This window comes from Dendrobium catenatum, unplaced genomic scaffold (genome assembly GCF_001605985.2).
Source record: "Dendrobium catenatum unplaced genomic scaffold, ASM160598v2 fragScaff_scaffold_156, whole genome shotgun sequence".
In the NCBI taxonomy this organism is placed as follows: domain Eukaryota; kingdom Viridiplantae; phylum Streptophyta; class Magnoliopsida; order Asparagales; family Orchidaceae; genus Dendrobium; species Dendrobium catenatum.
In genome coordinates, this window is record NW_021318618.1 from 11,565,473 (window position 1) to 11,588,875 (window position 23,403).

Here is a 23,403-nt window from a genome sequence, read left to right on the forward strand (position 1 = left end):
TAGATTTGAAAATAATTTGACTCTTAATAAGACACAATTGAGCTCACATCATGGGACAAAGGTTTGTTGTTGTACATGTTCACGAATAAATAAATATTAGTTTTAATAGTTGATATTACAATTATATTAAAATTATAAATATATGAATATTTACCCTCATATATCTACATTTTATCAGATATTTTAATGGCTAATACTACAATTAGTTAAAAGGTAAGTTTGAACTTATTTACATAGTGATATGAATAGAAATAAGATATTGATAAAGCATGGATGAGAGAGAGAGAGAGAGAGAGAGAGAGAGAGAGAGAGAGAGAGAGAGCACTCTTCAAGGATTCAAGTTAGAATTTGTTATAACCTACATGCAAAATGTTGTTGAAGGAATCCTCCTTTTTAAGCATATGTAATCCAAGATTCAAATGTTCTTTATAAAAGGGATTGAGTTAGCATATTTACGATTGTTTTTGCTCACACACAAGCTAAAAAGAAATAAATTGCACCATTAAATATGTTAGTTGATATAGTGGGAGGATGACGTGTTTGTACCAAGGCAGTGACGATCAATAATTATGGTAGAAAATAAAGAAGCATGAATACCATTGTGGAAACATGAACTCCTATCTTGCCTAGTCATGCAAAACGTGGAATACTATTTTATTAGATCTAAGTGTGCTCAATAGTATGTTAAATGATATAATGACCTTAATATGCAGGGTATCATAGAGTTAATGATGCTATGTGAATAAAAGGAAATATTGGGTGATTGATTATTAAGGAAGAGGCTAATTTTTATGTGTAATCCTTAGATAAATATAAGGAAGAGGCTGAATGAAATATTGTAAATAAGGATAAATCATGCCTAATGCATCATTCGTGCCACACTTAGAGTAAAGCATGATAAAATAACACATTGCCAATAAACATGAGCCACAATGATAGCCCGACCATTTTTATATCTTTTGTAACTCGCAACTAAACTAGAAATTATTATACTATACATTCAATACACAGCTAATACACAACAATACATCACATTTGTGTATTTAACACGTCTTCATTTGTTTAGAGTACGGACGTAGTCCTACGTTCGGACTTCGCGCGTAATAATTTATCCTAATAAACAATTTGTTAATTAGACGAGACAACTAAGTTAGATGACATATATGGTAGTAAAAAATATTAGTTTAATAAGCTTGTTGGAGATAGTCGAGAAGAACATTTAATTTTTAGAGGATTTCTCTTCTTTTTTATAAGACTTGTTATTTTTTATAATTAAATTTTAATTTTTTTTAATTAATTTATCAACTTAAAGCTAAGAAACTTTTCATACAAGATTTAAAAAAGTATGGTGTTAACTACAAATAAAAGAAAATAATATATTTTGTTAACAAAAAAAAAATTGAACTTTGGAAATGTGTTTACAAATTTCTAATTAACTTTCTATTGGCATTGGGCAGAGGCTGCGGTTCGACTCCGCTGTTACTCGACCGGGTGCTAGCGGCTTTCCCGGCTCAAAGTTAAATGGCCGATAGGGCCCTCATCGTGTAATTTGGTTTCCCCCGATGGAGGAGGAAGGGGAATGCGTTTCGTTGGGCGACGACGTTGGGGAGGAAACCCTAGACGATGACGTTGAGATGGCCGAAGCGGAACTCATGGAAAACGGCCGATTCGCCGGAGAGGCGGATTCTTTGGGCGGAAGCAGCCCCGGAATCGGCGGCGGTTGCGGCTTTGGTGGTGGAGGCTGTAAGGAAACTTGCAACAATGGAGGCGGTGAAACTATTTGCGATAATGCGATGGGGGCAACAAGAAGGAAGAGGAACAAGAAGAAGAGGAGAAAGAGCGGTTCTAATGCCAATATCACCGACATCAACAGGCTAGTTTCCTCCCTGTAAAGCCAATATTATATTAAGGGAATTATGAATGATTCCATAGTTATTTTTTCCTTCATTAAAACATCTTTTATAGATCAATAAATATGGATAGTTTTGTATGGTAAAATTAAAGCCTTTTTCCCTCTCCAATTCTTTGAATTTTAACATGGTATCAGAGCAAGGCATTGGGTTCCTGCGTGCTTCCTGCTTACGGGCATCTGAGATGGAACGATAAAAGGAGAGCTAGTGAGACGAGGGCAGCTTCTTCCTGCTTCTTGCGTTCAGAGGAGTGAGTGTGAGCAGGAGAGATACAAGACTCCTTCGTCCCTTCCAGCAAGCAGCCGAGAGCAAGAGGGATTTGGGGCTGAAGCTCGCTGCGTGCTCAAGTGAAACTGAGAGGGAGTGGAGTCAAGTGGACGGAGCTTCTTGCGTGCGTGCGTCCGTATGGGACGAGCGAGAGTCCCGAGCGCGAGCTTCCTGTGTGCTTGACATTCTTGTGTGCGTGCTTGAGCGGAGACGAGTGGCTTCTATGTGCGTGGGGGGCGGGTCAAGCACAAATAAGGAGTCGAACAAGCTTCGTTTGCATTTGCATTGGTCTATCGAGTGGGGAGCTTATATTTTTTTAGGATGGAGAGGAAATTGTGGGAACTTGAGCACATTTATTGGGTTTTCTTCCTCGTGTGTGTGTTGGAGCCGAACCGAGCAAGAAACGAGCGGTTGAAAAATTGATGTGCTTACAGTCTAGAGGGATTGGGCTGTTGTGAGTAGGACTCTTGTGTCCACATGAGAAAGGGAGACGGAGAGGACATGAACGCCTTATTTAATAGAGGCTTCAAAGCCAATAAGAATGTCGACGTCAAAGCACTCGCTTTGGTTGATGAGAGGCCAACAAACCTTGTAGGCGGCGAGGCGAGCTCGAGTAGAGTTGCCATTGGCTGTGTCGTTGGCATAGCCTTGAACGTTCACGTTGGGCACAAAGTTGCCACCGACTGTCAAGAAAGTGTGGGTGTCATTGTCGTCGGTGTCGCGGGGACTGTTGAAGGTTGAGTTTAGTGGGCTGATGATGGCTGCGTAGCCCTTGAAGTATCCAGCACTGTTAAGCTTCCTGTTGCAGGAGAACTTCTATATTTGGTTGGCTGATTTAGGAAGGATTATATTAAGGCAATTATGAATGATTCCGTAGTTATTTGCTTCTTTATTAAAATACCATTTATAGATCTATAAATATGGATTGTTTTGTGTAATAAAATTAAAGCCTATTCCCTCTCAGATTCTCTGAATTTTAACATGTTATCAGAGCAAGGCATTCGGTTCCTGCATGCAGGCATCTGAGATGGAATGAGAAAAAGAGAGCTAGTGAGATGAGGGTAGCTTCTTCTTGCTTCTTGCGTTTAGAGGAGTGAGTGTGAGCAGGAGAGATATGTGACTCCTTCATGTCTTCCAGTGAGCAGACGAAAGCCAAAGAGATCGGGGCTGAATCTCCCTGCGTGCGGTCCTCCATGCGTGTGCGAGCATAATTGAGTGGGAGTGGAGTTAAGTGGATGGAGCTTATCGCGTGCATGCGACCGGACAGTACAAGCGAGAGTCCCCAACGCGAGCTTCCTGTGTGCGTGCTTGAGTAGAGACAAGCGACTTTTGCATGCGTGGCCGCGTGGGGGCGGGTCTAGCACAAGCAAGGAGTCGAACAAGCTTTGTTTGCATGTGCCTTGGCTGATTGAGTGAGTGGCTTATGTTTTTTTGAGGCGGGAGAGGAAATCATGTGAACTTTAGCACAATTATTGAGTTTTCTTCCTTCTGCGTGTGTTGGAGCTGAATCGAGCAAGGAACGAGTGATTGAAAAGTTGTTGTGCGTACGGTTTGGAGGGGCTGGGCAGTTGTGAGCGGGACCCCTACATCCACATGAGAAAGGGAGACAAAATGGAAATTGACACCCTCTTTAATAGAGGCTTTGAAGCCAACAAGAATGTCAGCGTTGAAGCACTCGCCTCTGTTGACTGGAGGCCAACAAACCTTGTAGGCGGTGAGGCGGGCTCGAGGAGAGCCGCCCTTGGCCGTGTCGTTGGCATAACCTATAACGTTGGCGTCGGGCACAACGTTGCCGTCGTCGGTTGAGAAATCGTGGGTGCCATGGCCGTCGGTGCCGCGGGGACTGTTGAAGGTTGAGTTTACTGGTCGACGAGTTTGAAGTATCGAACACCGATAATCTTCATGTTGCAGGAGAACTTCTGAACTGCACGAGGGCGAGATCACAACCGGTAAAGGAAAGAAGTATTGAAAGCTTGGCATGACACTAAGTAAGAGAGAGAATAGGTGTCATAGTTGGATTCCAATATGAAATCCGGCTATCTCATTTGAACATCCATTTCAGAAATAGATCCACACCCTTGTTCTTGGAATCTTTCTATCTTTTTGGTTGTCGGTTGGATCTCAATGATTTGATCAGAGCCGATTGGAGTTTGAATCAGATTTGAGGTTTTGCTGTGATAATGCGAGGATCCCACTAACCAGAGTTATTGACAAGGAGATCAAAGATCTTTTGGACGACTTCGAAGAGCATCGCTTGCGAAGTGGCTCAGATGTATAGAAGAGGAAGGTTGAAAGGGGGTGAAGTAGGAAGAGACAAGAATGGCGCCGAGTATGATCCAGAATGCAATCAGTGCGATGGAGGACCAGACGAGCATCGACCTTGCTAAGGTGTCGAGTAACACATGTGACATCCTCAGCCTCACCTCCTATTCCCACAGCTACATTGACCCATGCGTGGCCACCGTCTCTCATCGGCTTGGTAAGAGACAGTGGAAGATGCTACTCTGCGAGCAATGCAAGAGGAGCTTGGTACCAGGTTTGTATGTGGCGCGGGTTGAGGAAATGGCATCAATTTCATATCCTGGCTTGCCTGCTCGATACATACTCCATTCCATTGAGACTCTAGTTGAGAGCTTGTCGAAGGAAGGGGACTTCTCAACATAAGAAACATGAAAAGGTGAGGAGTTGAGTATTGTATAGGTTGTTTTTGTCGTAAAGCATTTTTGGAAATGGATTGATGATTATGATGGTGACAATGAGCCATCTCACCACCATCTTTCATTGTTGGAATTCTGATGAATAATGGTCATTCCATCGGCCTTCATTGACAGAATTATAAGGAATACAAGTTCCCACCATTGGCCTTCATTGCCGGAATTATGATGACCTTTATGCATCCATGATTGAGGAGAGATCGAGTGGGAGGGATCCTCTTACGTGCGTCTGGGGCGGAACCAAGCAGAGCCTAGCGAAAGCCTCCTGCATGCGTCTGGAAAGAACCAAGAGTTCCCTCTCGTACAGGTTTAGGGCTGGGACAAGCAAGAATGCGAGACCTGCACTCTTTCCTCAGATTTGATCGGAGGGATCGGAGGCCTTGCGTGAGCCTGTACGAGGCCTATCGAACAAGAATATGTTCGGGTGGAGTTGGATGATTGAATTGCATTGGGCCTAAGGATGGCTCTCATATGAGAGGAGATCTGTGTGCTGAATGCTAAGCCTCTTGAGCCGTGTTTTTTCTGCTTTTGTCCCCCGTCACAACCCTGCTGAATGTTGGCCATTAAAAGAGAAGCATAATACTAAGTTAAGTGTGGCAGAGATGAGGATGCTCAGGTGGATGAGTGGCTTTACCCTTAGAGATAGGATACGAAATGAGCATATACGTGATAAGATTGGAGTAGCTCCAGTAGAAGATAATATTAGAGAGAGTCGCCTTAGATGGTTTGGTCACATAAAACGGCGGCCTTCCAATGGCCCGGTTAGGAGAGTAGAGCTATTAGATTTGACTTATATTAAGAAAGGTAGAGGCAGACCTAAAAAGACTTGGTTAGAAAATATTATGAATGACCTTTTTTTATTAGATTTAAACAAGAATTTGACCTTTAATAGGACATAATGGAGAAAAAGGATTCATGTAGCCGACCACACATAGTGGGATAAAGACTTGATGTTGTTGTGTTGTCCCCCATCACAACCCTAGAAACAGATTTTTTAGCTTTCTACTACCGTGCCTTCATTGCCGGCCTTCCATCACATAAGCACCACTCCTATAAAATACAAACAGTTGGCTTTTAAGCTGCTACCGTTGATGATGATACCCATATTTCTCCTACTTTTTCAGCTCTAGGGACCTGCTGTTCCGGGTGGATTTCTTGAGTGCTTTATAGTATTATGCTCTACAGTTTATTCAGCTGCACTTTTTTTTCAACCGTGGTGTCTGAGTTAACAAGCTTAGTTTTCCGCACTACCCTGCCTGTCAGTGTGCTGTTCTCTGTATCATCTTATCCATTACTGTATGTATGTTGAGATGCTTTACTTCAAGAAAGCTCTAGTTTAACCTTAGTTTTCTTTTGGGACGCTTTCCAGACACAATTTGTTTATCCATCAATGAAAGCACCTGATTATTTTCCTGATGATTTTTTTAAAAACTTTTTATTGCTAGCCAAATGAAACGTTTCTAGTTCTTTTGTTTCATTGAAAATATTTTGTTTCTCATGTGATTGTACCATTTGTTTTATTTTCTATGACCTATAACTGATAGAGAATGTATTGCAAATTCAAAAAAAAAAAAACTTTTTTGATTTTTTCAACCCAATTTCTCTAATATATATATATATATATATATGAGAAGGAGAGATGCACTAAAAATATATGACGCCCTTGTTGTAAGAAGATTTTATTGTCTTATTTTCATAATACTCACCTAGGCAAGTGGTGCAGAGTTTTTCTTTAAAAAGAACCTTTCTACGCTTATACAATTCTCTGTTGGGAATTTTTACCACATCTCTCCATTTTATCACCCGAGGAATTTCTTTTAGGCAGTTGCTTATTCCTAAAATTCTTACTTACAGAGGAATTAGTTGACATTTTAAAATGAAATTTCAAAGTTTGCAACTTTCTTTTTTTTGTGAAAAGTTTGTTTTGTATTTTCCTTTTTGAGATAAGAGTGGAATCCCACTGCCTACATGTCATTTATTTGAATAATTGTCGTCCTTTGGATTTCAAAGTTTACTTTTCATAGGACAAGCCAACAGCTTAAGCACTATGTTGCAAGGGCCTGTGTACTTCTCTGAAATTTTCCTGTTCGTCAATAGCTGACCAATAGTTACAGAACAATTTCATAATAAAAATCTGTGGTAAGGTTTATAACCTGATATATTTCTATGAACATCTTGGGAGAATTTTTTTTCTTTAAAACTTTTTACAATTAATGAGCCTACATTTATGTTATCATTCAGTATCCTTTTAATTTTAAAATTTTGCATTTCTGTTTTAATAAGCAGCAGCTATTCTGCTAGCGTGAACAAAATTCTAGTTTTCCCATAAGGGCGCAGCATGGTCCTCTTGCTAATGCAGGTGTAGTGCAGGAAGGAATTTTGTCTAAAGCTGTCATTAAATGAGCAGATATGCCTAAAAATTATACCAGCTCATGAACTTTGTGATTTTCTTGCAGTATTTTCAGTTATATCCATTTCATTTTAATATTTATAGGAAAAAATGTATCGCTTTGCTTTAGTTTACATTCAGCTTAATGAAAATGTCAATGATTAATTTATGATTTTGCTGTTCTCAGGTTCGTGATTAACACATGCAAGCAATTAAAAGAGAAGAAGTCATATCTAGTATGGAATGCAGTTGGTTGTCTTGGAGTTTATGCTATGATGGATCTTGTGAAAGAGGTACTGATCCAATGCTAAATAATCAGATTTATTCTTCAAAGGTCATCGAATTTTTAGGCAGCGCACTGTTTATAGCATGGTCTATATAATGGACAGTAATGTCAATGTCTTTTGAAATGTGTGGTCTTATTGTTAAGCTGGTGAAATAAATCCTTAATGCACTTTACTTGAACCAAATCCTTATTTCTCCTTGCAAAATAATCTACCAGTTTCAAAATTTTTCTCATCTGTTAGTTTATTTAGAAGTTAATGCTTTGTTCTTGTTGTTAAGCATTGATGTAGTGTTGGTATCAAAGGCTTGGCTAAAATATTTCATAGAATTAAATTAGAATTTTATGTAATTTTACAGTGGGGATTGTTGACAGTAACTCGTATCCAAGCAATAAGTTGGATAATAATTAAGAAGTTTGTTTACATTTCTCTCCTTCTTCATGATCATTGCCTCTCCTCTATTTTGATTGTTCTCGCCATCCTTGCCTCCCACCACTTCTTTGCTATCATTATATCTATAGCCATAATTGCCTCATTATCATTCATGAAAAAATAACATCGTTAGAGGGTGCTCAATCTAAATTTTGCTTGACTAGATTTTTTTTGAATTTTGAAACAAGTTTCTAAGAAGAATTCATAAAGCTTGTTCGTAATATATTGGATGAAATAGATGATGATTATGGTTGTTATTAGATTTAGATTTTGATGTTATGATATAGTGAAGAGTTGTAACTTTGGCAAATTTCACTAGTCTATACTCCAATGTAACCAGTTGAACTTTGTGAATTTCATTTATTTTGCATTACTTTTGTAATTACTTTTATTGAATTTTAATTCTCAAGATGAAAATGAACTTTAATTCTCAATTTCATATTGGGTATTTAGCGCCCATTTAATTAGTAGGAAAATTGATTTACCTAAGTAGTGTGGATTGATGTATTTAGCGCCCCTCCTTTCAATAAACAAAAACTCAATTTCTTATCAAGAAAACAAAGAAGTACTAAAACAAAACAATTTTTACTAAATTTCTACCCAACCAAACAAGTGGGGCAAAATAAATCTCAGTTCAATTTCCTTATCATCTTCATTATAAAATCCTTTCTTGTAATTCCTCCAAACTAAAATGGTAGTATAAGGCTAATGATAATGATGATCTGAAATATTGTTGAGCTTTAATTTAATTGAAGTTGTTTCTTAAACCTAGGTGAATACCATTCAGCATTGCGGGGGACAAAAAACTGCAGATGGAAAGAGATTCCGTACCGGTGGTGGTATTTTATGGAATATTTTAAAGAGTCGTGAGCCAAATGCATACAAAGAAATTATGGCAAAGGGCAAGGAGTTTGAGGTAAGCAAGCAGTGTAGATTAATACTTTATGTTTCTGGGTTTTGCAACATTATTCAACTCAATCTTTAATTTATGTTGCTTATGCAATTAGGAAAGGATCTCCTCCCAATATAATGTATTAATTCTTTGCTGGGCTCCACCCCTAATCCTCTCTCTCCTTGTCCCCAGCCCCACCTGGGCCAGACTTCCTCGCTGGACCAATCCGTCTGTACAACATCAACAACAATGACAAGCCTTTGTCCCATTACGTGGGGTCGGCTACACGAATCTTTTTTCGTCATTGTGTTTGGTTAAAAGTCAAATTCTCATTTAAATCTAATAAAGAAAGATGATTTCTAATATTTTTTAACCAACTCTTTTTAGGTGTATCATTCAAAAATCCAATTCCAAATAGTTGGGACAAGGCTTCTGCTGGTGCTGATAATAAATATTCACTCAATTAAGTGTCCTTTATATAAAATTTGATGACATAATACTGTATATTTTAAATTCATCCGGCACTCCTCCCTCTCCTCTTTTTCTTTTGTTTTTTTTCTTCTAATTTTCTTTTTTCAGCTCATTCTTTCATCTTCTACAGAAGCAATTTAGGCAACCCCAAAATAAGCAGAGTTCAGGCAAGGATGTTGTAGTTTCTCAGGTCCAACATGATCCTCATGGTGCATCAATGTGTCCAGTCTCAGATTCTTCTGACAACTTACCATCCTCGCAGCGAAACCAAGAGATGGCCGAGCCCCATAAAAGGCGATTGCCCGTGCGAGAAAGAATTCGAGTACCTGTCGTCTACGACGACTTGCTCGAAGAGGGTGAGATCTATGAGCCATAGTTTCTGCTAATAGTTCCAATTCCAAGCAGGATTTTGCACTTGTGCAGTTATTATGAGGAAAGAATGTGATTGCCATCTTTTTCTCTATTGAGATTTTTCATTTTTGTTTATGGCTTTAGCACCCATTAGTAGATTCTACAATATGCAAGTCTTTGCCATTATGTATTAGGTTAAGTAAAATTTTGTTTAATTCATTTGAAGTCTAATGAAATAGGTCTGAGTTCTTATCGACTAAAAAATTCCTATATAGAGCAATCATGGGATAATTGTTTAGATTCTGTGAATGATTAGATAATTGACTGCTTAAATAAATATGTTAATTAAGCATTCATCTTGCCAGGGGCAGATTCAGCTTTTTTTTTTTTAGAATGGGTAAATTTTTTTTAATTAGATGATGATAATAATAATAATATCATCACATATAAATAATAACAAAATAATTTTTTTTTTTAAATTTATAACGTAATGCTATTAAATTTATAAGAGGAAAATTTTTATCATTTATTTTTCAATTATATAAGGCATCAAAGTTTGAACATAATGCGTGAATTGCGAAATAAGAACTTGCAGGATTGATAACGATGCTTAGGACATCTCCAACTGAGAACTCCATTTTTCACGGTAAAATACAACAAAATTCTAAAATGCCGTAATTCTGCTCCAACCGAACTCCATTTTAGGTGCTTATGTGAAAGTAACGATCATTCTCCCTTTTCGCGCGTTTTTTCGCCAAATTCAGTTGAGAGCAAAATAGCGTAGGTGAACAGTACAATGCTAATATTCACGTTGCCCATTTCACCCGCAAATTTAAATGATGGAAGATTTGGCGTTTGACTCTAACGATTGAGCGACATCATACCCACGTTTGACATTCCGTTGGAGATGTTCATAGGATGATAATATTAAAGCAAAAATATTAAAAATGCCCTTGTTAGTATAGTATTTATTTTTTAGAGGGTTGGACCCATGCATTGCACTGCTTGATCACACATTTCTGTTGAAAAAGAGAGCTATTTTTCAATTATTGCTACGAGGAATAGGTTCGTTCATTGTTGAAATATAGATGCATGCCAGTACATAATTTTTTTTTTGTTAAGAATTCCATATGATAATTGTAGGATTTTATTTAATATTTTATTTCATAGATTTAAACGCTCATAATGTGTAGATAAGGATTAAGAGTCCTAAGATTTATAAATACTTTTAGAACTCATGTGAAATGAGTTATTAAAATAAACAAATAATAAAGATTTATGCCTCTTTTTTTTTTTTTGGAACTGAGTATCCACTTGTTGTCACCCCCGAAAGAGCACTTAATGATATGATTAATCATCGACTGACCTAAAAGAGACCTCCTAGCCCTCACTTAATTGGGTCCCACTTAAGAGGGAACAATTACTACGTCCGATAGGAGGCCAAATCGCGGCAAAAAAAGAGAAATACCTAGCAATACCAAACAATAACGAGGAATACCATCACGTGAAGACCCAATACCGAGTTATACCGAGCAATACCGAGTTATACAAAAGTTATACTGAGTTTTTCCTAGAAAAAACTCGGTATAACTCGATATAGCTCGGGTATAACTCGGTATTGATCTTCACAGAGCGGTATTCCTCGTTATTTTCAAATAATACCTAATAATACCGAGCAAATACCGAGTTTTTTGGCAGAATTTTGCCTCCGACCGGACGTTCCTCTACGTCCTTACACCGGACCTAATAAAAGTTCCTTAAGAGGGGCTGCAACTTAAGGGGACAAATAATTTCCTTTTAAAAGAGGAAATACATTATAAACAAAATGCAGCACAAAATATAATAAATATTACAAAGCAAGGCAATTAGGCACACATATTGCTCATCTTTCATGTAGACGTGAATTTAAGATGCCATCAAATTTTTCTCAGTTAGTATACAAAACATTAAACCAAGAAAAAGAAGTCAACTATATTTCAACCAAAAACTTACAATTTCAGATGGCAATCATTTCTTCGGTCAAGTCTCCTCTCCTACCGCTTATCTAGCAATCATATCCAGAACTTTCAGCCATTGATGCTGCGCTCTGAGCTCTGACATCAATCAGTGCTCAGGTTTCCTTTGAACCCACATAAAATCTTGATATCCTCCGCGGCCGCGACCAGCTTGGCTCCCATGGTTATTCAATGGTGGTCTCAACCTTCCCCTGCCATATGCAGAAACCATGGCCGCCGGTGATCTCTGCCTCCAGTTCTCAGATCTATCCGCCATCATCAACCTGTTATCCATCTGCTGGTAAACAGGAGCAGCAGCGCTGTGCTCTTCCCGGCCGTAAGTGTTCAAATTGCTCGAGCCTGCGAATGTCCGATCCACAAGCAGCTTTCCTCGACCCGAGCCATCCCAACCTTCACCTGCAAATTTCCACATCTCCTTGCCAGGCCTGGCAAGTGATGAATCCAGAACCAGCTTTCCTCGTCCCATACTTCCTTGGGATGTATAATTTGCCGATGCAGGCAAGGTTTGTACATCTCTTTGTTGTCTGATTATTAATTTTATCAGAGAATGGCTAAATTCTTCATGTATTAGACGTGTAAGTAAAAGATGAAGTGCTTCATACTTACAATGTTTGTGGAGGAAAGTGCCCAGGATATTCATGCCAAAGCATTCGCTCAACAATGTCATCCTTTGTAATAGTCTGCCGAAATGAGATTCATCACAGATATGAAAATATAAAAATTGCTGCATTGACTAATCACAATTAAGGCTTTGTTTGATATGGCTTTCTTGCTGCTTCTTAAAGCAGTTTTTTAATACAAAAATTAGTAAGAAAGCCGTTCCAAACAAGCCTAAATCATGAAAACTATAGCTAAAACAATATGATATAGCCATCGATAGGATAAATTTGTATAATATTCTTTATGTTGTTTATGCATTGTTCTTCTTTTCAAAATTTTTTTTTTTTTTTTCACTATTGGCTGGTTGTATTAAATTTCGCCTATTTCTGTATACATTTTGACATTGAAGTATTGATAAAATTCAGTAGCTCTGCTTTTATATATCTTGCACCAATTGTGAACAGACACCATAACTTGCTTTGTAAATTAAGAATACATATTCATCTCTTAGCAAACCTTTTCTGGGATTTGAACGCCGTTGTTTGGTCTAGGAATATGTGTTTGGGGCTTCTGGTTGATGAATGTCTCCCACCTATTGAAGGATAATATCTTCAGTTAGATAATTTCATATATAGCTTGAAGGAATGATTTACAAAATAGAACTTGCCTGGATCTGTTACTTAGTGTATCGTTCATGCTTAAAACAGAATCAAAATTCGATAGAGAAAATGTATCTTCACAAAGAGATGAGAAACGATTCATTCCAAGGCTGCAAAAGACAGGAAAAACAGATAAATTTGGAAGGAAATAAAAATCTTAATTTCACCATGGACATAAATGTGTTGTACTTTTGACATGTGAATGTTTAAAATCAAGCGCCATTGCATTATGGTGGAATATATAGGTTTCAACAGTAATGATAACTATAATAAATTTATAGATTACTACAAAATATTAATGGATGCAAATAAAAAATAAAAACAAGTACCTGGGTCCAACAGCCTTAGGATTTTGAGTTTCTTTGGAAGAATTATCTGAACCTTGATGTTGCAGACTAAGTTTCGTAAGCAGAGAATTTGAATCCATGAAAAAAACTTTATCACTACTGACACAATTCCTCTCCATCTCTTCAGGCTTTAGATCATTCATCACATATGTTAGATAATCAATAGTGTAGAACTGTGAAAATGATCATTCAAGGTTTAAGAGAAATAGAGATAATTATCACCTTTAGTTCCTTAAGAAGCACCTTGGTTGCCCCTAGAAGGCTTTCTTCTTCGATAAATGGTAGCTTACAAACACCCTAATCCAAGATTAATATGAACTTTATCATGAAAAGCGACATCATTAAAATCTCCTTATCCATGATTAATATGCATCGGTATCATTAAACATGCAACAACTGGTGCACATAAGTTCTAAACCATGTTATATATAATATTGGACTAAATGCACTGACTCTATGATTTCATGATTCTCAATAAAAATGGAATGAAAACTTGGCTAGAAACTTGGATGAATATCAAGACATTAACCTGCCATGTAAAACGTTTCCCATCATTGTCCACCTCAAAATCTAGTTAAAAAAAAAAAACTTTTTTATCAAGTGTGATTATTAAAACCGAGACCAGAAAAAAAAAAATCCTTACCTTTAGGGTAGAAATTAACAATTGGAGAGTTATCGTCGTTCATCAAACTCATAAAAGCTTTGGGGAGAGCATGAGAACTAAGGGACAAAAGAAATTACAAGAGATATTAAGATATTAAACATATTGGGTTAAACTAACAACTCTGATTTACCTTCTTGGTGGGAGAACTGCCATAAGTTGATCAAAGGGTTTGAACGGCCTCCCAATTGCAAAAGATACCTCTACACGACATATATCTTTGAAGTCGGATGCAAAGGGAGCGTAATAAAACGGATAATACCTGTTAAAATAACTTTTTGAGAAAACTCTAAAATAAAGACAAGGAGGAGAATTCGTTGTAAACTTTAATAAATGCAAACACTTTTTCCTCACCAGGACCAAGAGCATATTCCGGTGAAGTAGTACTGCAAGACCCAACATAAGCCTTCAATATATTTCTTTACCTAAACGTAATATTGAAAGCAACACTTAACATAAAGCTACATCAAATTTACTATTACAAATCAGTGATAAACTTCTAGGCATGGCAATTTTAACTATTAGTTAAATAACCTTAATCCATAGAAAATAGAAAGGAGGATAATACTTTCATGGAAAGATGGACAAGATCAATTGAATGAATCAATGCTGCGAATTAAATATTGCATAACCGTTGTAATCTATATCGCAAACAAATAAAATAGAGGAATCACAAGTTATACAATATAAATTATAAAATTGTAAACGCACAAGATCTTTACTAATTGCCTCAATTTCCTTTGCATTCTCTGCATAGAACTTTTCTTTGTAAAACCTTGTCTTCCAACCAGGGCAACCAAGTCTGACCTGAAGAAAACCTTTCTGTTAACAACGGGAATATGCAAAAGTCCAAAAGGAAACACAGCTTTAAATCATTATAACAAAAAATTTGAATATAAACGCCATACCTTATCATTTTCAAGAACTTCATTCTTGAAGAGATCAGCTTTATCGCGTAGGAACATCTTCAATTTTCGCTTAAGTTCCTTGGTGTTCTCCAGGGCCTAAAAAATGAGAGTGAACAATATCCACTTAAGTAAAAAATTATAACTAAATTTAAAAGACTATTTTTAAGGCAAAATATGTGTTTTATCCAAAACTTATATATAATTTAATCTAAATAACATAATATAAATTAATAGACATACATCAGATTCCACGGTGCAACTAGCTTCCATAGCTGCTGAACTAGAAATATTACATTTTATTGAGGAGTCTAATATATGTTCTGAAGCTCCAATTCTGCAATTAAAATTCTCTTGCGTGACATTGAATTCCTGTATGAATGAATGGGACATAATTAGAACAAGGAAAGAATGTAGTCAAGTATAAGCATCATTCTAGTCCTTAGTAACACTATCGCCCCACTGATTTGCAAAAACTAATTACATCATTTTCGTCTTTATCTCTCTCTTGCAACAATCTTTGTAGCTTCTTCTGCAATCCAACAGAATATTCAATAAAGTATCATACAACCGAAACAAAAGTTTGAAATGCATCAATTATCTGCATTTTATCATTGCACAATTATACCTGCCTGAGCGTGTATCTTTTTACAAAAATATTATTCTCGTATGAAGCAACTTCCATTATAAAAATTCTAAGCCCCTTGACATTTATATATGCAGTATTCTTTTTATTGATCTGTCCAACAATGGAAAATTACTTCAACAGTCAAATATGCTGAGTGTACAAGGAAATTATAAAACTGAAGAAATTGATGAAGGCAATGACTTACGTTGCTTGCATTGATTAGATAGTCTCCCATAGAATTGAACACCTTTTTGTAGACAGCAATTAGCAAATCTATTCCACTCTAGAGAAATTTAGCAAAGTGCATGTTCATTAGTTAATCTAAACAAAACAATAGTTATATCATCATATTTTGTCCTCAAAACATGATAAAGGTTTCATGGATCAACAAGTCACTCATGCTGCATTTACCTCATTGATTTCAATAGAGGGGAGATGAGGTAGAAAATCATTTCCGGTGAAAAAACAGATGAAAATAAAATCATCTACAATCCTTTCGATATCAGCATCATATCGAGGCTTCATATCAAGCTCCAGATATTCTCTTAGAATCCAAATATTCAAAAGCTGTAAACAAAACAATGATGCTCTTTACCAACATAATAAAACACCATGGCTTTATATGCGTTGATGATTGACTAGAGAAAAACCTGATAAGGCTTCTTATTGACTCTTCTATTACCAGCTGTTTCAATCCTTTTGAACCACTGCCTAGACTTAAAAACCTCAAGATCTTTCTGAGAAGAATTTGCCACAAATGTTGATAAAGAAACTTCATGATGATCCTGCTTGAGAACTTCCTATTTCAACCAGGAAACCAAGTTACCAAAAGTCAGCACAATCAATTTTCTTCAGTATATCTCCAAAGCGGATGTGAATGGCAAAGATTGTGCCATTAATAGTGCCTAACCTCACGCAGAACACAAAAATGTATCTCATGTGTGGAAAGTGCAAGCATGATGAGATCAGCATCCTACAAAAAGAAGTTTTAATAGATACCCAAAAGATATGTAGTGTTGCTTCAAAGTGACCAGATTCTTACAAGGCCATAGAGGCAATGGCGGGTATTCGGGTTGTAACCTGGAAGCCTACGTTGTAGGCGTATAAATGACATAATTTTGTGCTCCCCCTCACCAGGAACATTTGCATCTGAAAGAATAACCTTCAAGGAAAATTTTGTAATTAAGATCAGAGGGCATAAGAATTTTAATCGAGAAAATATTTGTATTGTAACTAACTGCCACAGTTTGCTATAGACAACATATGAGTGTTAATTACATGTTAATTTGTTTTATCATGCATATAAATAAGGAATTGAACTAGAGAAGCCATTTTAATAATTACCACATCAATTTCCTTACCACCACACAACAATAAAAGAATGAAAAATTAAGTACGTTAGTAAATATGCTGACCGAGATGGATTTCCAAGAAGGATCATTATTTAGTTTAAGATGAATATATTTCTCAAGAGCCTTCGATAATTTCTGCATAAATATAGTTCCAGGAGTGATGACATTCGAATCAGAGACTTCAGAATACTCTGATTTAGGAAGAAGCTCTTTTCCCTCATTCTCAAACTGCCTCCTTAATCTATACTCCTCTTGTTCCTAATTAAAATAAAATAAAAAAAATACATAATAAACACATAAGTTTCATAATCAAGTGAGATCAAATAATTAATATAAATTGCTCGTGAAAAAATGCTGACGGCCGTAGCAGCATCTTTTGCTGTTCTATATCGTCGTGCTCTCTGCTGATTCATTTTGGCCCTGGGAGCTACTCCATCTGCATAATAGAGAAGGATTGCACGAGATTCATCAATTAATTGCATAGTTCATCTGGTATAAAGCTACATGCAGCGTACTCATAGCTAGCATCTGTTATAAATTGGATTGATTTCTACCTTAAATCTTACTGGGATTAAAATCAAGAATCTAGCGTACGAAAAAAATGTAGATCAAATCAAACTTAATATTCATACATTTAGCTCGAATCAAGCTATCACATGGCTGTATCAAATTAATGATTAAGCTAAATCTAATCTAAGTCTGATTGAAAAAACCTTATACCTTCACATTCATAAAATTATATAAAAAAAAAAAACATCAAAGAGATAAAATCCCGAGAACGCACCTACTGCGAGGTAGAGAAGTTTTCTAGGCCGAACAATCCGAAACAAATGATCGATGTACTCGAATATGGCAGAAAAAACTTCATCGAAGGTGCATGGCGCAAAAAGCTGGTAGATCATAGTTATTAGCGGGGGATAAATTCAACAAGTTCATATAACTGTGTACTGGCTACTCTCGATTAGGCAGACGAACCTCATCATCAGGATGGAAGCAGGGATGTATAATCCCATTCATATCCAGATACAGATTATCGAATTCGCCGTTGGGGTTTCTATCATCATCGGTAGCACAGTCTTCACCTCCATCTTTGGCGTCTACAACTGTTTTGGGATATCTTTCCACCAGCCATCGGTAAAACGAGGGAACGCCCATTGCAGATTTTTCTTTCTCGATCTTTGCTCCGTCTGAATTTAAACTGAAAGTACAAAAGCAGGAAACGAGAAACGGAGTTCCAATCGACGCGCTCAGCTCAGTGGAAAAGATTATGATGATGACGCGCCAGTGGAAGCGGAAACGAAGAGTCGGAGAGTACAGATCCACTGACGTTACAGGTATGTGTCTGTGCTTTTTTTTTCTTTTGAAAAAATTATTCTGCCCAAATTTAAAAAAAAAAAAAAAAATATTCTGTGGGAATACTGAGATAATCTAAACATCAATTAGGATGTGTCGTATCATTTTTGGTTATATTTTTTTTTTTTTTGAAAAATTTTGTTTGTAATGTACTCCATAAGATGTACATCAAGCTAAGGCCTTCTCCCAAGGAAGGGCCTCATTTGTAATTGACTGCAAATGCTAGTGGATTCTTTCAAACTGGGCTATGCCCCGTGGTTTTTCCCCCTTTTATAGGGGTTTTCCACTTAAAAATCTTGGTGTCACATAAATGCTAGACCCTCTCTCTTATCTGATTGCGTGCCAGATTTTCGTACAATGCTAAGACAATAAACTCTATATTTCTCTACCGCCGCGAATACTCCTGGACGCAACATTTATATATAGATGCTATGTACAATATATTGTGACTTGTTTTGATTGAACTCTGAACTGTCTGGTATATGTTTATCTAATTTTATTTTAAAAAATAAATAAATTTAAAAAATTATTACAAACGGGATAAGCAAGAAAAGTTGAAAAAAACTTACAAATCTTCACAAAAAAAAAAAAAAAAAGCTAAAAAAAGTAAAAAAAGACTTAAAAATAAAGAACCCTTGGAAGTTGGAACTGAGAATGATTAGTAAGCCTTCAATAAACTAAATATGATATAGGTCAAACCTCAAAAGATGGGATTCTCTTTTAATAAAGATGACAAATTATAAAGTGCCGAATTCGGATATAGAGATACATTCAGACTCCAATAAATATTGATATGTAGAGTGGACATATGGATATTCAATTGGATTTAATTTTTTACTTTATATGTTTAATGTGTCCGTGGAACTTTACGCTAAGTGCATCAAAAGCATAGTCAAAGCGCATCTAAAGCACACCCAAAATCGCAACAAAAGAATTGTCAAAGCGCAACTAAAGCGCATGTAAATCACAAGCAAAACATACAAAAAAAACGCAACCAAAATGCACTCAACGTGTCAAATTTTAAATGAATATCTGGACTCCGCAACTAATAATTTTTCGATAAGAGAATTCCAAACAGTTCATCACAGTGCCAGAAACATTAGTCCAAAGCAAAAAAAAAACCAGCAAAATATAACAATGAACTCCAGACCTGTAGAATTCCAAAACCCAAAAAAAAAACCAGCAAAATAAAACCAGCAAGAACTTCCAGATTCTAATATCAACATTAATGAAGAATATCAAGAAATGCAGTAATGAAACCTTAATGAACCTCTTTCCCAATATTCCAACTGAAATAATAAACAAAAGTAACAGCCAGTAACCCAAAAACAGAGCAAAAAGAATTAAATGGCAAGATTTAAGCGAGATAATTTTAGCTAGGATAGCATTCTTAATCAGCCTTTTAACATTAACCATACATTTCTACTCCCCAGCAAATTTTCTATTATTTTGTTCTCTCCATAAGAAATAAATCGAATATGACATGCTTATAGTCGAATCAATTGGCTCGACTAGATGAATCCAATGAGCTTAAGATCACATAATTCTGACATTATTAAGGTACTTAAATGTTCGACAAATGTTATATGATTAAGGAAATCAATATCAGTCGTTTGATGGAGCACTCCCAACATGCCCTTAATCTTCGATATATTTACAAGCCATATTATTCCTAAAAAATTATAAATAACCTCCATTCTTTACATGAAAAAAAGGAGGAGAAAAAGCTTGAGAATTCTCTTTCACTCTCTATCCAATGATGCCACAGTCGGAGTTCTTCCCAACTATCGATCATAGTTGGACTTTCTCTCGTTCTCTGATTATCGTCAGAACTCTTCCCGGATGCTACCGAGGCCTGATCTCCTCCCAAATATTGTCACCCACTGATTATGATCCTTCCGACCATCGTCTCTTATCGATTACGATCTCCGCAATCACTGTCTCCCACCAACTAAATCCTAATGTTCAAACAAACATACCAACATTCTCGTAAGAACAACTATCATTCCGTCATTCGACTATGTAATGTGCTATATACATTAAGTTAGCACCATCCTCCGAAGAAGGGCATTATTTATAATCAACTACTAATACTAGTGTAATCAATTCGACTAAGCAAGGCCCTATGATTTTTTTCTCTTTTAAGGGTTTTTCTTTTTCATATAAAAATTATGATATATTTTATTACTGTTGCACTTCATTATCATATTTGTTTTTATATTGTTGGATCTTGGTACAAGGCTAGGACGCTAAAATTTATATTTCTCTACTGCCGTGAATATTTCAAAATGCGACACAAATAATGCCCTACTTCTAAAAAAAAGGTGTTGGCTCAACATAGCAAATGTATATTGTATGGAACATATTATATATATAGTTGAAATTGGGAGGATTCGATGACATGACTCATGAGAGTTGTTCTCAGGAGAACGTTGGTATATTTATTTATTTGGTAGGAGCGTACTTGAACTGCGGAGGTCAGAAGGATTGTTGTCGGCAGACGATGGTGGTAGTAGGGCCACAATATGCAGGTGATAGAGGTCAAAATTAGGCTTGATAATGGCCATTGGAAGCAGGTCTGACGTCGTTGGTTAAGCATAGGTTTAGCAACGGCGGCCTGGTGGCATGAATTCGTCGGAGGTGGTGTCGGGGTGGAGCTTTAGAATTTCTTCAAGCTCCAGAACTCTTCTCTTCTTCCTCCTCCCTCTCTCTTCATGTGAAAAATGAGAGGCTATTAATAGTTTTTTGGGAGTTGCATCCTCAGTAAATATGGAGAAGATCCTCGGTAGTTTTATAATGTTCTATCGGACGACTCATAGTAATTCCCTTGATCTTGGGCTCGTTGGATTCGTCTTCTTGAGCCGCTCGATTCAACTATAAACATGTCATATTTGAATATCATTTCGTCATCCAATTATTGCTTCGAAGCTTTCAAGAGTGTTTTTGTACTTTGATTTGGGCTTGGATTGAATTGAATTTAGCATCATTGTGTTCATCTTCGAGATGTTCTATTTGATTATAAGCTTGCTGAAATTGGAGTTTGGATGATCCCAAATTTCAATTTTAGAAAAACTTTATTTTATTTTATTTTTTTTGAGATTCATGTCGTATCAAAGCAATTTTTTGTGACAAATCAATACTAATTTAAAATTAATTTTAAAATATATTTTATGGTAATAGAGTTGCTTGACGAGCTTATCAGCTGAACCTAGCTGAGCTAAAAACGTTTGCCATCCCCAAAGTGGCTTGCTGGAGAAGGAGAAATAGTTTTAGGGAAGAGCAAAAGGGGGCTAATGGCAAATCTAACTGATCAACATTGACATTTTATCAAGTTAATTCTTATTAATTCTTAAGCTTACATATTTAATTCTATTTGTTGTAGATTTAGTAGATGTTTCTTGATCTCACCATCGCAACAATGTCAATACATGTCATACATCCAATCGACAACAACACCAACGCCCAACTTCATAACTCGTTGTTGCCAACAACGTCGACATAAATGCTTATAAAGTTGATGCTTGCCGTAGACACCAATACCTATGCCAACTAGTAGTGTCGCTCACTGTCACCAATAATGTCAACCCGCACCATCGCTTACATGGTCAATGTGCATTATTGAATCCCATGCTAATAGTCGCCAACTTCGTTATCTACTATTGCAAACAGCGTTCACACAGGCTTCACCAATAAGATTGATGTGCGTTGTCAACACTAACTCCAGCTCCCAAAGTCAACATAAAGATTTATACTGAATTTTTTGGTCTTTTGTCAACTCTCCTCTGAAGTTCACAATTGAATATGTAACTAATGATCTTATAAAGGCTCTTTCAACTTCTATCACGGAATTCATACTCTATATTTTAAACCTATTATTTTGTGTTAATACTATCCTTTATTACATGGAAGGGCATCATTTGTAGCCGACTGATACTATTCTAAAATCATTTTAATTAGGCCAAATCTTGTGATTTTTCTTTTTACTTATGATTTTTTCAAATAAAAATTATGGCGTTCCTTATAACATTCTTCTATCTTTGTGCATATTTGATTTTTGTATGAAATTAAGAAAACGGCTTCCTTATGCTTCTTAAAACAACGTTTGAATATAAAAATTAAGATTTTTGTACCAGAAAGTTTATGTAAGAAGCACTAAGAAAGTAGTCCCAACCAAATTTAAGGCTTTATTTTAAGATAAGCGAAGGAAATTATTTCAGCAATTTTATATTTTGTTTCATTTTTATTGGAAATTATTCAGCAGAATCTGGTGCTTTTGGCTGCAGCAAGCAAAGCTACTTCTGCTTTTTCACTTTAGAGATCAGCAAGCAGATTGATCTGAATGGAGAGCTGATAAGAAGTTAGGTGGAAAAAAAAGATAAAAAGATATGTATAGTTTGTATACTGTGATTCCTCTTAAGTCTGAAGCTTTTCCAACCAACAAGCTCTTAGCTTTCACCATTTTTTTTTTCTTTTTAGTACAAAAGAAGAAGAAGAATGGGAGAAGAAGTGTGGTTTGAGTTAGCTTTTGGTTGGTTGTTTATTCCTGTAAATTGACATCCATATGAATTTATGGCATGTTGGTGGTGAGATTTTCAAACATTAATGAGAAAAAGAAGAGATTGAGATCAAAACAGCGCAATACCGAGTTTTTTGAAAAAACTCGGTACAACTCGGTACTCGGTATTGCGCTGTTTTGATCTAAAACCGAACGTAGAGGAGCGTACGTTCACTGGATGTAATAAAAGTTCCCGTTTGAGACGGCTTTCTTATTGCTTCTTAAAGAAGTTTTTTAGTACAAAAATTTATAAAACTGTTTTAAGAAGCAGTAAGAAAGCCGCCAAATAAAGCCTAATTTTTTTTTTCTTAGTACGAGGGTTTGTTAATTTAGTTTATTATAACTTTATTCTATTATGGATAAATATGATCATTGAAGAAATATATGTTGAATCACAGTATTAATTTGTGTTGTTTTTTTATGTTTTATTTTTGGATGATGCTATTAAGTCTTTAATTAGGATGATTGTAATATTTTTTTTAAATAAATTTATTTTAAAAAATTTATTGCAAATATTATTTACTTTTTTTTAATTATCGCATGATAATTATTTTTTATAATTTTCACATCTGATTTTAAAAAACTTATCCTTATTATGAATTATTTACAAATAGAAGT

General features: G+C 36.1%; 2 protein-coding genes and 1 long non-coding RNA gene across 4 annotated transcripts; 2 read left to right on the plus strand and 1 right to left on the minus strand.

Annotated features, from left to right (window-relative positions):
* Window positions 1-1,539: 1,539 nt before the first annotated feature.
* On the plus strand, window positions 1,540-9,974 carry LOC110096198. Its single transcript, XM_020822007.2, has 4 exons — window positions 1,540-1,873; window positions 7,468-7,573; window positions 8,769-8,912; window positions 9,490-9,974. The coding sequence occupies exons 1-4, from the start codon at window positions 1,563-1,565 to the stop codon at window positions 9,733-9,735; spliced, it is 807 nt and encodes a 268-aa protein (XP_020677666.1). The 5' UTR covers window positions 1,540-1,562; the 3' UTR covers window positions 9,736-9,974.
* A 1,601-nt stretch (window positions 9,975-11,575) lies between these two features.
* LOC110096222 (5'-3' exoribonuclease 3) lies at window positions 11,576-18,199 on the minus strand. Its single transcript, XM_020822065.2, has 24 exons — window positions 17,853-18,199; window positions 17,662-17,767; window positions 17,237-17,313; window positions 16,941-17,135; window positions 16,568-16,687; window positions 16,436-16,498; window positions 16,176-16,325; window positions 15,937-16,092; window positions 15,731-15,808; window positions 15,526-15,636; window positions 15,382-15,429; window positions 15,141-15,269; window positions 14,901-14,996; window positions 14,704-14,799; window positions 14,347-14,417; window positions 14,126-14,254; window positions 13,975-14,051; window positions 13,861-13,901; window positions 13,554-13,628; window positions 13,314-13,459; window positions 12,993-13,094; window positions 12,842-12,917; window positions 12,332-12,405; window positions 11,576-12,249 (listed from the first exon to the last, which is right to left on the minus strand). Exons 1-24 carry the CDS (start codon window positions 18,030-18,032, stop codon window positions 11,814-11,816), a joined length of 2,832 nt encoding a protein of 943 aa, XP_020677724.1. The 5' UTR covers window positions 18,033-18,199; the 3' UTR covers window positions 11,576-11,813.
* LOC114579008 lies at window positions 18,076-22,819 on the plus strand. 2 transcript variants are annotated; one of them, XR_003699891.1, is made up of 2 exons: window positions 18,076-18,211; window positions 22,489-22,819. It is a non-coding gene; the product is annotated as an uncharacterized LOC114579008 (long non-coding RNA). The 2 variants fall into 2 exon arrangements; XR_003699892.1 differs by having other exon boundaries at window positions 18,077-18,211; window positions 22,492-22,819.
* Window positions 22,820-23,403: the final 584 nt, after the last annotated feature.